The following is a 14,495-nucleotide window of genomic DNA, read 5'->3' as shown; positions in this document are numbered from 1 at the left end:
TTGTGGTTTTTCTGATGATTGGGGCGAAGCCACTTGGCTTTGGTGCTTCTTTTGGCAGTGCATTTGGCTAACAGCAATACATGTGGGAGATGACTGGCTTCTCCTCAAACCTGTGCACCAAGAGAGGAGGCCCTGCTCTGCCGGGCTCCGTGATGGGGGCATTTCTCTCACAACCAGGCAGAGATGGGAACAAATTGCTGGCACTGGGAGTAAATGCAGCAAATGTGTTCCTGGGGCAAAGTCTTTATCAGGTTAATGGTGAAGATTGCCAAAATTGAGCTCAGAATTTGGCCAAGGCCTCAAGCTGTAAAATCAGACAAAGAAAAATGCAACACACCCCCAGGCTATAAATCAGCTAGGCAGCAATTGTTGCTTGATTTACCCTGTGCCTGCAAGAGACGATTTCCACAGGAAACTAAAAAGCACATTTTCCTGCTGCAGGTGGTTTGCACCAGGTGAAGCCAAATTTCTCCACTGTTTAAAGTCTGCGACCACAGTTTGGACAGTAGTGTGTTTGTTCAAGCAATTGCACTAATTCAAAATGTCTTGCCTGCCTTAGGCTGTTTGTCTTTAAAACTAAAAATGAATCTTGATAGTTGAGCAGACATTATTAAAGCCATATTTAAATTAGTTCTGTAGAAACCAAGTATATTAAAAGCACAAGTTATCACAACATCAAGTTATATAGCTCAGAATATGACTAGTTTCACAGGTGAGGCAAGAATTAATTGTCAGTTTTAATTGTCAAGGAGAGTTTTCACTGTTCACCTAAGGAAAAAATTCCCAGCTTTTATTACGCAATTACTTTAAAACGACATTTGTTGCAAGACTTCCAAGAGTGTAGGAAGATGTTCAGCTCTGTTTACCCCACTATTGAGAATCAGCACAGTATATTAAAAATAGGTCCTTTACCTGAATTATTTTGGAAAAAAAAAGGATAACAGCACTGGGGAGCTCTGATCAGCTCCACGCTGTGTATTTCCATGCACTGCCCAGCAATGTCAGGATCAAGGTTGAAGGTAATTTGAGAGGACTCAGACAATCAGTGCTCAGTCCCCGGCCGGTTCTGTAAGGATCAGCAGTTACTATTTAAATTTAAAATGTATTGGCATAAATGAGGTATACTTACTTCTTACAGTTAAGTTCTTTTACAGGTAGGCTTAAAGATGCAGTGCAATTTCCAGGGGCTTAAGCATATTTTTAGTGGAAGTGGCCTTTTGACTGTGTTGCTACAAAGCTGATTATATTCCATCTGTAATGTCAGCCCCGTGCAGAGTCTTTTGCAAAGGCAGTTTGTTATAAATTGTTTGTAAATGTCAGATAAAAGCATCATTCTACTGCAAGCAACTAGAGGTAGATGTGTAATAACATTCACATTAATATTTTATTTAAATATATACTCAATTCTCATAGTCACCCAGCTCTGTAACTTGTATGAAGACTGAAATAAGACAGCAATAATTTATAAAAGAAATACTTGAAATCCAGTGAAAAGGTATCCAAAAATGCATTTTGACATTTTGGTGAATGTTAGCTGTATATACTTTCAGTAACAATAATAAGTAAGGTTTATGCCTTCTTTTCAGAACTGTGACATGGAAATCCAGCCATTGCCTCCAGAGACGTGGAGACCTGCAGTGTCCAGAGGAACACTGGACACCCTTCCATTCCCCTCGCCCCCTCTGCTCCAGAAACTGCTGTGCTGGTGAGTGAGGGGCAGAAACTGAGTGAGGGGCAGCTGCCCTTGGGCAGCCAATTTTGCTGACAAGGCAGGGAAGGATCCACTTTTCCTTCCTATAAACTCCCTCAGGGACTGTGCCACATAGTAAATATATGGAGATTACCTTTTGGAGTGGTATTTTATATTTGGAAAGATGTAGAATTAAGGCAACAGAAAACTATGAGGCAAACTGCCCTGCCTGGTTACCCTGACTCCAGCTCTGTTTAGGAAGTAAAAAGGTAAATTTGGTTTACCTGCTTCTCATCTATATGGCCTTTCTAGGCATCACCAAGATTCAGAGCGACAACTGCTCTGGAACGGCAGAGACATCTAGTGAGAATGAGATTTTTACTGTGACAGCTCAGCAGAGATGCCACCTTTCAAACCACAGCCTTTACACTATAGTGTGTTCAAAACTGATGCCCAAGGGCCAAAAGGCTTCTCATATCATTACTACCCATACAACCATGCAGCCCCAGTGTATATTCCATTTCTGAAGAGGCAAAATGATAGCCAACACGTGATTTTGATTTTCACCTGGGTTTAAATCGTTGCATGACCACCATTTCCAGCTCACAAGGCGCATGCCTTGGGCAGGGAGCCCAGCTGGAAGCAAAGCGCAGCTCAGTGCTGGTGTTAGCACTGAGCTCCCTCCTCCACTCTTCTGGCCTGAGCTTCAGCTCCTGCTTCCTTCCAGAAAGAGTAGACATATCGTGTCACATCTCAACCCAGAGTGGCAATTCCAGAGTGACTCAGTGTCTAAGTCTTGCTCCCCAGCGTCACCTAATCTGGCCCAGCCACTGCTACTCTTTTTTCCTGGGTCTTAGCAAAGGAGGGAGACGAGGAGGGGGAACAACCAACAGAAATTAGGCAATGCTGTGCCAAGCCAAAATCACAAATGGTGAATATTTTAAATTCTGGAGTAATAATAATCCTCGCATTGCTTTTATTACTGCTGCAGAGTAATAAGCACAGCACCACAACCCTGTGTCATACGTGGATTAAATCATAGGTTCAAGCTGATCTCTCCTGAAACAGGTTTCTTGAGTTCAAGGGTCTCCACTAAAAATAACTTCCTTCTTGTAACTTGACAAATGGAGAACTGTAATCATCGAGAAAGTTGGTTTTGGGTTACTGATGCAAGAATGGCCTTTGGGATCATCCAGTCCTGCTCATATCAGAGCGACTGAACCAGAAGTAGCAAAATTTGATCTCCTGGCTGGCAGTGTTTTCTTAGATATTATTTTAGTAGCAAAAATCTTTCTAAAATATTGTAACAATAGTAATAAAAACTAAATACAGCTCCTTTTCAAGCAATTATCATAATAAAAAATAGTTGTGGAGATGTTAGATAACTCAAGAAGTCAGAAAGGGTTAGTGAACATTTTACCTTAAAGTTATCAAATCAAAATCAGCCTGGTTTCATTTTAATTGACTGTGGCTGTGCAGCAGGCTAAGTGAAATGAGTTTGCTAATGTAATTTCTAGGGGTAGAGGTCTTTGCTGACTACCAGAAGTCTGAATGGCTCAAGTTACAGCGTTATCTTTTCACTCTTACACACCATTCATCCAAGTCAGATTTAAGGTAGTTTGGTATTAGGAGGAGCTTTGTGTTAGAGCTGATGGTATCAGAGACACCCCATCATGAGTCCTGAATGACAAAACCATGTCACTGCTATCTCTACAGCCTGCAAAACACAGCTACAAGTCATATGTTTAGTTGGATAATTAACAAACAGCTGTTTCTTTCCATTTCTTAATCAGGAATCCATTCCCTTTCACCAGGAGCATGAAGCAAAGTGGAAAAACAAACAAACAAGCAAAATTCCATAGGCAAGAGTCCTAAATGCTAAATGTGAGAACATCGGAAGACATTAGAAGCAAAGAAACTAAGCAAGTAGGATTCTTGTAGAAAGGTGTCACTTTTTTGGATCAGGAGAAGCATGGGTTGTGAGTCAGCAGTGCGTTTTTCCAGGTTAGTGGTGATTAATTTGCACACATTGACATGAGTTTCATGTCAATGTTATGACACAGTTAATTAAATTTGTACCTGACTGATTAGGTAACACACGCTAGTTTTAACTCATGCAAAAAGGCCCCACACATGGAACGGTGGGGTGCACATGTATTTGGATTCAATCCATTTATAAATGTGTCCAAGCCTTGTAAAATAATTTTAAGCAAAAAGTTTGTCAAAATTCTCCTTAGTTGTGCATAGCTGGTTACAGAGTGAAGTTTATTTCTGATATTGCTGCCTTCTTCCATATTTCATTTCTGATACTCAAATATCTCCCTACCTTTGACAGGAAAATGAATAATTTATCACAGGATGCTATTCAAGTAAAAGCAAAATAGTTTACACAACTTGAATCAAGAGTGCTGCAGTCTAAAGATTTATGCTTACAACCCTACGACTGGACTGGCCTTATGCAACCTTCCTTTTACTCCACAGGAGCAAACGCAGGGGGACAGTGTCGATTTTTGCTGAAGGTTTAAGCTGTGGAATCAGCAACGGCGGGTTCTCAGCAAGGCAGAGCACTGATCTGGCACCCCTTAGAGAGGGCTCAGCTTTGGAAAGCACTGAGCCTCCTTGCAAGTGAATCTGGCAAAGGGCCACCTGCATCTCACTGATCAGTGTTCTGAATATTCAGCTTAGCCATACCCGATGTGACATCCACAGTAAAATTAAAACTTACTTGCAAGACACAACACGTAGTATTGCTGAGGTTGTGAGTCAGCTCCACGTGACCTCTCACCTCCAGGACACACACTTGAGCATCGCTGACTTGCTTCAGGCATCTTTAGAGATGTGTATTGCATCAGAGCTTTAGGCTCTAACAAGGACACTACATTTTCTGATTTGTAACAGACAGTATCTAGGTAAAAACACCATCCTGACAATTCCTTTATCTTGCAACACCAGTAACTTCATGAACTTCAAGTATGCATAACGAATGTTCAAAGTAGGAATGGAGATAGGGTGACAGAATATAGGGCCTAAAGCAGAAAAAAAACCCCTCTTCTTAAATGAACGCAGACACTGGGCCAATAAACAAGTTACATATTTAATGAAAACCACAGAGTTCTGAGTAATTATTTATCGGTTCTTCTGATGACTAATCTGCAACTAGAACTATAAAAATCAACTTTATAATGATTTGCTCTGTGTTTCAAATTCTGTTTGGTATGTTTCAGTACATATGTCTATTCAGTTCAGATTATTCAAATGCTATTTCCATTTTCTTTCCAGATATTGCTCACAATTCTCCTCCAGCATCGATGTGCTAGACAAATTTAGATGTTGATTTATGAGCAATAGTAGGTACACCCTATTATTACCACTAAGTCTTACTTACTTATACAGACCAGTTTTTAGAATTTTTTAATATCCTGTACTGTTGTGAATTACATAAAAGGAGTAATTTTGCATACAATAACAATATCAAAATTATCCAACATTATGCATGAAAAAGAGGAATTTACACTTGTACCTTACATGGAGATCAAATATAGTTTTTATTTATTATAAAAGAAACACAGAAGGAGATTAGAAAACAGAACAATGACAAATATTTACCATTTGAAAATGCTGAAATGAAACAAGGGAAACAATTTTTTCCCACTTTTTGTTGCAGACAAGGCAGTATTGAAACACAGCCATTTTAATGCAGGACCAAGTCAAACTAGCACTTTTCAGGAAGAAAAAGTAAAAACATGTTAGAATGCAAATTTAATACATTTTCCTTTTATATCAGTGATTTAAAGAAATAAGACAACATTTCCAGAATCATCCTTTTTTTTTTTTTTTTTTTTTTTCCCCTGTTTCACCACAGAGAGCAAGGAAAAATAACATTATAAAAAAGCTTTATGAATTTCTTCACTCACATGGGAAAGCTGATGCAGGTCATTTCCAGTGAGGTATGTCCAGAGGTGAGGGCTCAGTTTAGTCTGAGCTTTAGTCTTCTACTGATGTAATAGTTTTCTCACAGCTTTGCTAGATACCTCAGAAGAAATACTTTTGTATTTTATTTGGTTGATCTCTGGCCTTTAGTTGAATGAAGGACAGATTTTTTGGGTAAGTATACTTGGGCTAAATCTGATAGATTCAAGACTAATCATTCACTATTTTAAAGTCACATTCTGACAAAGGAAAGCTTCATAGACTGAAAACAGTCACTCTGTACAGAAATAGGTATGCCATTAGTCTGGTCAACAAAGGTCTGTACCACTACACACAATAATCTTTCTATTATTTCCCATTAAGAGTTCATAGAAAGCTGTCTCTTGTAGATTATCAAACAATTTAATGTGCTTAAAATTGCTCAGAAAATAATATTTCTTGAAACCTGTTGAAAACTTTACTATTTTGTTTTAAAGAGTAACATATTTTTTTCCCAGATGCTAACAGATGTTCAAGGAAACATTTCTTTCCCCTCAAGCCCATCATAAGTGAGGAACCACACTAACCCTAGAGCAGCTGGATCAACCCATCAATTTAGAAGAGCCCCTTAGCAAGGAGATTGTCTACAGATGTTCGGGATTCAAAAGCTGCTACCGCAATGCACACCGAAAGGAAGAAGAGATAACAGTGAAATCATTTGCCCTGAATCCTCCTCCAGCTGCAGCAGATGCAATGGCCCAGGGTGGTATTGCTCACACCCCTATTGTTGGTGTGCTAGTCAATCTGAACTTTGACAGTCTTATTTTTGCATTTCTCTTTAAATTGCTGCATTATTATATATATTTTTTTGATTGGAAGGTATAAAATTACATCTTCTTGGGATGTCAGGTTTTTTGTACCCCAGAGGAATTCAGCACAAAAAGAGAAAATGACCTTGCTCTGACAGCCTGCTCAGCTACAGCGGGTAGCTCAGCGATACAAGTCACCCAGCAATGAGTTTGGGAGAAAAACTGAGGGATAGAACATTCTTGCGTCTTCAGATGAAATATTTATTTTCTGTACAACTCATACTGAGTATTACAATCCCCTCAAAAGAGAAATATAAAACAATTTAATGGTAGGATTTCTTAGTATTCATGGAGAGCTGGTATGTGATGGCCACAGTGATTTGCTCAGGCCACTGGACTGCCCATCAGCCGTTCTTGCCGGAGAGCAATCAGCCTCTGAAACCACTTCTCTTCTGCTTCCGCCTTCTCTATAAACAGCTGACAGACAAGGGGGAGAGGAAGAAAAGCAGGAACAACTCATTAACTTTCTCTTTATTTGCTATACTCTGTTGAAATATGTGTGGACTATTTTGGTGCCCAAAGGCAAAACCCAGCTGCATAGGGGTGTTAAAATACAAAGGTGATAGAAATACGTTCATAAAGGTAGTGACTTTTAAGAATCAGAAAGCCAAGACATTCCAATTTCACTCTTCTCCTGAAACAGCAAGTTTGTCATATTGTACAAGTCTTAATCTTTGTTAGCAATGTTCACTATACAGAACTTGCATTGGTCTATTTACTGCAAGTCATTTTTAACTTGCTAATTCTTAAAAAATCCTCTACTAGAAGTACTCCTGTATCCAATTACAAAGGACTTTGCATAGGTTTAGCCATAATGATTTCAAATGAAGTTTGTCACGTATTTAAAACTTTATGATCTGGCAAGGTCGACAAGTTCTGAGTCTTCCACCAGGTTTCCAACTACAGAAACCAAAAGCATTTTTTCCTGAATTTTTATTGAACAGGGATTTTTTTATGAACAGTATCTTAATTTCCCCTGCATTCAATTAGTATGCTACTTCGTTATAAAATTTGTTTGTAGGTCTAAAACTACACCACTGGTGAACTTCTTTTGTAATTATTCTCTGTTGGATGATGCAAGGAGTGTGATCCTGTTTAAGCCAATGAATGGCCCATTAGCTAACGGTCTTCAGACAACAGGTTATTTGATAAGCAGCCCAGCAAAATGGTTGTTAGTCATATGAAGCTGCTTTTGTTCAATGGACCGTCTTGTTCTAAAGATGAAGTAAATATCGGCACACTTACATTTGGATGTGCTAAAGAATTATCATCTTGATATTTGATGGCAGTAGGAATATTGGCAGATGGTGGTTCTTTTTCAGGAGCAGATGTATCAACAGTTCCCACTCTGATAGTTACAGGTTCGTACTGTAGTTCGGTAGGTTCTGTTGACTAAAAAGAAAGAAACACATCTGAGTATTTTATCCTCAAACTCTCAAACGTGGCAGAATTGTAACTGAGTGCTCAGCTTTCCTCCTGTTGCAACACATGCCCACAAAAGGATCTTCATGAAAATAGTTCTCAGCATGCTCAGTGGGATATGCTGGGCATTGACTAAGGTCCAGATTAAGCACATGAGCTGAAAAAAACCCAAAAGGTATTGCCCAAGACAATAAGAGAGCTTGCAGAACCTTAGCTTTGGGGTTTTGGATCACTTCTGAAGAAGCTGCAGGAACTTCTTAGAGACTTTGAAAAGGCAAGAAAATGCAAGTTCTTGGGGAAACAAACAGTGGTAATTAAAAAATTCAGATAGAAAACCTGAACAAAACTTTTGCCTGCATACTTCCAAAGACAAAAGCATCCAAGTTCCCTAGAAGACATGGCAGCCAAAATGCAGGTAAAATTCTGGAACCTGGATGTCCCGTGTTAAGTTTTCGGACAGCTGTCTAAAACCAATGCCAGTTTGGTTCAGGGAGTAAATATGGTCTTAAAGTCTTACTTCAGTTAAGCAGAATAAAAAATACTGATCTCTACCTTTAATTACAATGTAAATGCCTGATTACTTTTGGATTTTAATTCTTCTACTTTTCCTAAAAGAAAAAAAAAATCTTCATGGATTTATACGATTTTAAAAGAATTTTTTAAAATTGGAGTTGCTCAGCATATGTAGAATATACTGTCAAAACAGCCGATTTCCCTGAAATTCTTGCACATTTAAATTTGTTCTTTGAACACCACACCAAGAACATTGGAGAGGTTGGTGGGATTTAAGATTGTCAACATTGATGCTCTTTCATCAATGGAAACTGTATTAATAGTGCAGCTTCCACCTGACTTTGAAAGGGTTATGCACCAAGAAAGGATATTGAAAACTTACCTTTTTGACTTCTTTACTTGATCTGAATGTCTGTGGAACAAAGGAGTCACTTTCAATAGCTTCAATTTCTTTTGCTCGTTTCACTTGCTCTACTAGGGTGGCTTGGTCTACAAAGAGAAGGTGTAATGTCAGTATACATTAGCGTAAGCCTATGATAAATGCTGTGTCTAAGCAGTGCCTTGAATGTATTTTACAACAGTACATACCAGAAACAAAAAACCCCCAACTTTTAATGCAGCCTAAACCACTCTGTTAAACAGAAAAACTCCTTTAGTAAAAGTAACAGTGAGTTGGCCATTCTTATTCAATGTACGGTATCATTCAAGATGCTAATTTAAGAATGTGCTAGAGATGTCCTTGCAGAATAACTGCTAGATTTATGACATGAGGATTTCCTGGAGAACTTGAGGATTTGGAGACAGTGCAGACAACTCAGTGGAGTTCCATCCGTAGGGAGCAGTAAAACTACTTCTGCCTGTATGGAGGTGAACTTGGGTCCAGCTGTGGATGTTCCAAGAGATGTGCCATCATCTGTGTTCTCCTCATGACAAGTTAAGTGATTAGCTTGGCATTGAGAGTTACATCATTAGTGTAAAAAAAAAAGTCTTAGAATCTGGTAATAAAATATTCCTAACACAAACACTAAATATTGTGTGCTAATACGATTCTCTGGTGACAGAACTGCAGCTGTTTCACCAAATGAGCAAAATCGCTTCTGAATTGTATTACAGTGCACATAGATTCCACAAGATGTTTTTGAATCCCAGGCTGAGTCTTTATTTTTGTCAAAGCGAATGCTGCTCCCAGTGACTTTATGACAAAGAAGAGCAGCTCCTGCCAACCTTGGTATGAGCTACATTAAACACATAACTGGGGTGCCGTCAGGCGCCTGATCTGATACTGAGGACATGAGTCTGAGTCACAGAATCACAGTCTCAAGTGACAAAGTAAAAAGGAGATTGCCAAAAAGATGAGGAAGAAGCAACCTAGGATGAAACAGTAATGAGCGACTGTAATTATACATTGGTAGTACATACATGTGTATGTATAAAAGATTACATTTCTTGTTCTAAACAAAGCAAAGTAAATTTAAACTCAGGAAAAATGCTTGCACACCAAAAGAGGTTGCAGAATTACTCAGAAACTCAGAAGTACTGAATTCTTTTCCTGTATACAAAATTCTAAATCCAAATTCAGCTAGATACACAAATGCACTGCAAAATGCTTTCTATTTTGCACAAGAAAAAATAAATGTAACTTCCATCCTTTTGCAATGACTAACCACTGAAAACTCATTTCAGTCTAGTAATGACAAGGAAGTGGAGCTTCAGATGAGCAAATAAACTAACAGCAGCTCAGAAATAATCTGGGAATGGACCTGCACATGCTAAATTAACAACCTCGTTTTTTACCAACAGGTTGTACTGCAAACCTGTTTTATTCTCAGTCCTGCGTAGTACATTACAGTACACCCAACACAAAAGTATTTGCTTTACTGTCTGTTTCATTTTCTGCTTCTTCAGATTCACTGCTCAGTTCATCTTCTCTACCTACTTCTACACCTAACTGCAGTGACAAGCAAATCCTGAATTCTTTCTGCTAACTGCAGGCTTTCGTTTACAATTTTAACCACTTTATCTCCATCTTATTTACTTATGAAAACCATTTGCTTTATATGCAGCATATTTGGGCCAGTCCAAGTTGGTTGAGGTGCAGAAGCACGTAGGAGTGGATGGTTTTTGCTGTAAGCAGCAAGCATTTGTAAATTGGGTAAGGCAGACAAAATGTAAGAAGTGACAAAACTTTCAAGCAGCAAACAAGAAGTTGCCTCATTGCTTAAAAATTATTTGGGAATATTGTTTGGTCTCTATGGATCTGATTAACATTTCGTGCATGCCCACACACCCCTGGAAAGGTTTGTGGAAGCCTCAGTGTTGGTGAGGCTTAGGACAAGAGCCGCACTACAGCAAAGTGCGTAAGTAATTCCTGAGGCCTGATTCTTTGAAATTTAGGAGAAAAAAAAAATCGCTTGCAATTAAGTGTGTGTTTAAAAGTTATGCTGCCTTGCTGCTGAAGTCTTCTCTTCTAAAAAGATCCCTAAGGATCCCATAGGAAGTATAAGAACAAATATTCTAATGCCCTACTAGGGAGAGGAAATCATAATCCATCAAGCTCTTGGGTCTGAGGGTAAATAAAGGAATGGTAAGATGTACCTGGTAGTCACAGTGTTAAATCCAGGTAACAAAGAAAGGCAGATGAATGTAGATTTAAATCGACTCTTATTTCACAAAACCTCCCCTCACTTTACAGCCTATTGTAGTATCTTAAATGAATCTTACACAAACCTGCGGGAATGACAAATTATTAAGGGGCGAAAATCGCTAAATGTTTAGAATTACATCAGTGACATTAACTTGGGGAAAATGGACCGGAGGAAGCACAACCCATTAGTGTATGATTTTTTTGACAAACACATTATTGGTAGATAAAACGACTTCCATATGTTGTTTGTCAGATGTCAGTAGAAAGGATATGTATTTCATAGTAAAATCAAAAATAATGGAGTCAGAAAGCTAAGAGGCTACAGACAAAAAAAAAAAAATCAATACTAACTCATTGCACAGCAAGTCTTTTTACTGTCTTATAGTGAAAAATATAAACTAAATCTTGTTTAGCCCTAAAACTAGGGCTTGTTGAGGCCATTTTTTATGAAAAGGCAATTCTAGCAGCGGTCACAATTACCATGCCTGTCACCAGCTCTTTCACTGACACTCAGCTGTGGTGATACCCGTGCGGCAGCGTGGCCAGGGCAAACCTCCCTGAGGGGGGCCATGGGGTACTGTGGGGTGCAGCCTGTGCCCAGGCCAGCCCTCAACGCCCCCTTGCACTCCTCCAGCACGCCACCATAGCTTAAAAACATCATTGTTTATACCCCTTATCGTAAAATTGATTCTACTAGGGGAACATCTAGTTAATGTAATTTTATAGGAATCTAAGGATTCTTGCCCCAGTTACCCCAGCCACAGGGTGTTTAACTGGGAATGCCATCCTTCACAGGTGATTCAATATTTTACACTTCCAATCTATATTCACATCTATTTACATCTTCCCATGTCTACATAAATATACGCACATACAACTCATCTTTTATAGCTCCTATTTTCATATTGAATCAGTCTATTAGCAATAACTTGAAATGTCACTTTAGGAATAAAATGTGAGTTAATCCTTTAGATGCCACCCAAAAATTTCACATGCACAATAATTAGAAACATTTGAGAATCAGAGGAAAGGAAAAGTAACTTGCCTGCAAGCTCTGCATAAAATATTCTGATTACTTTGCTTATTTCTAAAGACAAAACTGTTGAGGAAGCATGCTAAGAATTTAACAAGCATTGAAATAGAAGCATTAAATGGCTGATAATATCTTGTGAATGGCCCATTAAATAAAAACATACTTAAAATATTTCTTGTATAATCTTTAGGTGTAAATATGTAATACTTACCGGATTCCTTGCTAATCCTATAATCCTAACCATGCAAATGAACCCGTGCCTTTAACTAAAGAGTTTTCTTTCAAGTGGGTCTAACTTAAGAATCAAACTAGTGACATAATTAACCTAAAATATTCCTCAGAATAGACGATTCTTCATATTTTACTGATTATATTTAAAGGGATATAGCATGGTTAATTTAAATGACCCATTTAAAATATAATGCATTTTAAGTAATATGCTTTAAAATACAGAAAAAAGTTGCAACTGTACTGCTCTTTTGTTTATGAATTGAGGATTAAATTAAGAAAACACAAATAGACAGCAGACTAAACAAACCAGCTAAGAGGAAAATATTTTGCCCTTCATCCCATTTTATTTAGGGTTAGCTTAGGTGATACTGTATCATTTTTATACAACTGTATATATACAACTGTATGGATACAGTCACAAATGCATTATAGAACTGTGTGTTGTTTCAACAGAACTGTTTGTTTTCACATGCCCAGAGCTTTTTATTTGCTTCCTGTTTTTATTTCAGCTGTGCAAACTGATATGTTCAAAGAAAACTTAAGTTTTTATCTGGACAAGAGACAGAAAAACTACATGGTGCTGAGACATACTGTCTTCCACAGTGCAGTGCACGGGAATATTGCTATTAAACAAAATGAAAGCGTTAGGAAGAGGAGGGAGAACCCAGCAGGAGGGGTGGGATTCACTTCATTTGTGTTACCACTACACTGCACAAAACTTGGGGCTGGGGTTTTCAGCGATTTCCTCCCGCCCCTCAGATCTTTTCTCTGTGCAGGAGACACTGATGCTAACGGGGGCTCCCCCCTGCCACTGGCGCACACGCTGGAGCCCGCAGGTATTTGCAGAGCGTGACGTCAAGCCCTGACACCTTTCCCCATGTCGGAGCGCCGAGGTCCCAGGACACCTTGGGGTGACCGGCAGAGCTGCGAGGAAGACCTGGCTGGTGCCTTCAACGCCGGCCCTCGGGGCGAGACCTCTGGCACCCGCCAGTGCAGCACAACGATCCCGCCAAGGCACGAACAGCTCTCGCACGCTTCTGTGTTAACGCCATTAACTCCCCCGTACCCCCAGTCCCTTCTCCTCCTGCCCGCGGGAAGCCCTCGGAGGCGCCTCACCCCGCTTTCCCACGGGCAGCCTCGCAGCCGTTAGAGGGAGGCACCGCCACGCACAACGCCGGCCCCAGCCCGCCTTTGTCTGGGGCGGTGGGAAAATCGCGATGATGAGCCCCGAAGGTGCTGCGAGCCCTGCATCCATCCCTGCATCCTTCCCTGCATCCATCCCTGCTCGGCCGCCCGCCGAGAGGCAGCCGGAGGGAAGTGGGGATTAGCTTCAAAACTACCTCTTCCCTCTAACAACTTTAACTCAGGATAAACACTGCTTGATGCCGCTAACATTTCCAGATCCCCTCCGCGGTGTCAAAGCGCTGTTTCAACACTTGGCCACACTATTTCCCAGCTCTTGAGACTTCCAGAGAACTAACTTTTTCCACACAAAATCACAGAAACAACAAAACATACCCCAAATAGAGCACCTGTGGCCAGAGAAAGTTTTTATTATTGATTTGTATTCTTCAAACTTAATGGTAAGTACTCTGGTAGTACAATTATAATGTATTAAAATAGCAAATTGTAAGTACTCTAGCACTCTAATAGTACTACAGTACTTGCAACATGCTATTTTAATACATCATATTATATACCACACAGTATACATATACTACATAGTATTCTATACTATACTTTATATATTTAATGTATTAAAATATACATTTAATGTACTAAATATAAAATGTAGTATATATAATATATAACAGTATAAAATCTATAATGTAGTACTTATTAGAGTACTTACAATTTGCTATTTTAATACACTATATTTATAACCTAGTTTTCACAGTATTTTAAAACAAGTCTGGATACTAATAGCTTTTTCTTTAAAAAGAATGGAAATACTTGGTATAAAATTGAGCAGAAGATATGGCGGGAAACTTTAGCAATTGAGTTCTGGATTTAAGAACATTTAGTTTAAGCAACTTAAGACCACCGGGATTTCTGCTCTGGCCACACATTTAGCCTGCACTGTTGCACTTTTCACACACATGCTAGTTTCTAAATTTACTCACATTTTGAGGCCTTTGGGGGTATTTTTCAACGTGTTCTGGGAAGAAATCAAACTTGGCTAAC

General features: G+C 39.2%; 1 protein-coding gene across 1 annotated transcript in view; it reads right to left on the bottom strand.

Annotated features, from left to right (window-relative positions):
• Nucleotides 1–4,770: 4,770 nt before the first annotated feature.
• Nucleotides 4,771–14,495, bottom strand: part of RSRC1 (arginine and serine rich coiled-coil 1) — a gene marked incomplete at its 5' end in the record, with an annotated part of 168,841 nt that continues 159,116 nt past the window's right edge. Inside the window, 3 exons of the mRNA XM_030496208.1 lie at nucleotides 4,771–6,885; nucleotides 7,714–7,860; nucleotides 8,786–8,892. Coding sequence (XP_030352068.1) covers nucleotides 6,793–6,885; nucleotides 7,714–7,860; nucleotides 8,786–8,892 — 347 coding nt within the window. The remainder of the gene's footprint in view (nucleotides 6,886–7,713; nucleotides 7,861–8,785; nucleotides 8,893–14,495) is intronic.

The sequence above is a fragment of the Strigops habroptila genome, chromosome 8, assembly GCF_004027225.2.
Source record: "Strigops habroptila isolate Jane chromosome 8, bStrHab1.2.pri, whole genome shotgun sequence".
In the NCBI taxonomy this organism is placed as follows: Eukaryota; Metazoa; Chordata; class Aves; order Psittaciformes; family Psittacidae; genus Strigops; species Strigops habroptila.
This window is presented reverse-complemented; position numbering and strand designations above follow the sequence as displayed.